The sequence below is a fragment of the Microtus ochrogaster genome, linkage group LG2, assembly GCF_000317375.1.
Source record: "Microtus ochrogaster isolate Prairie Vole_2 linkage group LG2, MicOch1.0, whole genome shotgun sequence".
In the NCBI taxonomy this organism is placed as follows: Eukaryota; Metazoa; Chordata; class Mammalia; order Rodentia; family Cricetidae; genus Microtus; species Microtus ochrogaster.
In genome coordinates, this window is record NC_022028.1 from 47,722,486 (window position 1) to 47,723,330 (window position 845).

The following is an 845-nucleotide window of genomic DNA, read 5'->3' on the forward strand; positions in this document are numbered from 1 at the left end:
CAGCTAGACTGCTGGCAGCATGAGGAGGATCCAGAGCAGATGGGTGTGCAGCAGACAGGCTTGCAGCACAGGGTCACACAGCAGGATGGCTGGCAGCAAGAGGAAAGTCCACAGCAGATAGGTGTACAACATACAGGTGTGCAGGAGTGAGGACCACAGCAGGATGGCTGGCAGGGAGAGGAAGTGCAGCAAGCTGGCTGGCAACTAGACTGTTGGCAGCATGAGGGTATGCAGCCGCTGGTACAGGCAGACTGGCAGCAGGGACTGGACACACAGCTCACTGGGGTGCAGAGGAGGCAAGGGGTTGGGGCACAGCAACTGGGGGTACAGCATGGGGGCTCACAGTAGCTCTCCTGGCAATTGTCCACCAGCCAGGAGGTGCCTGGACAGGTGCTGGGCGAGCAGACCCGGCTGCCGCAGCTCAGATTGCTAGAGCAGACAGATGTGGTGGACGCAGCGATCACACAGGTCCTTGTGCAGCAGGTGCTGGCCATGGTCTCTGTGTGAGTGTGTTTGTGTGAGGTGCCTGCCCGGGGGTTTTTATGTGCCTCCCGTGGATGTTTCCTCATGAGTGTGGGCACTTCTCCTTTCCTTGTTGTTCACCTTGTGTGCAGACAACACAGCCAGTTTAGGGCTGGGAGCATGGGTCACAGCTGAGCCAAGGCACATCCTTGTTCTGAGTGGCCATGTGACACAAGGGCTGGGTGGAGCTGGGGTCTGTGATTCCTTCTGCTGTCTCCCACCTTATCTTCAGGAACACAAGCTCCAGCAGGCCCAGTGTCATGGCGTCCCCACGCTACAGACCCCTTTGTTGCTGCAGGCAGTGACCACCCTCTCCTCCATCC

At 58.7% G+C, this 845-nt stretch overlaps 2 protein-coding genes across 2 annotated transcripts in view; one reads left to right on the forward strand and one right to left on the reverse strand.

Moving 5' to 3' along the window:
* Positions 1-494, reverse strand: part of LOC101998339 (keratin-associated protein 10-7-like) — a 946-nt gene extending 452 nt beyond the window's left edge. The window contains exon 1 of the mRNA XM_026785718.1: positions 1-494. This exon is cut by the window's left edge and continues 20 nt beyond it. Coding sequence (XP_026641519.1) covers positions 1-494 — 494 coding nt within the window.
* Positions 1-845, forward strand: part of Tspear (thrombospondin type laminin G domain and EAR repeats) — a 155,505-nt gene that overhangs the window by 70,261 nt on the left and 84,399 nt on the right. The gene's annotated exons all lie outside the window — the stretch shown is intronic.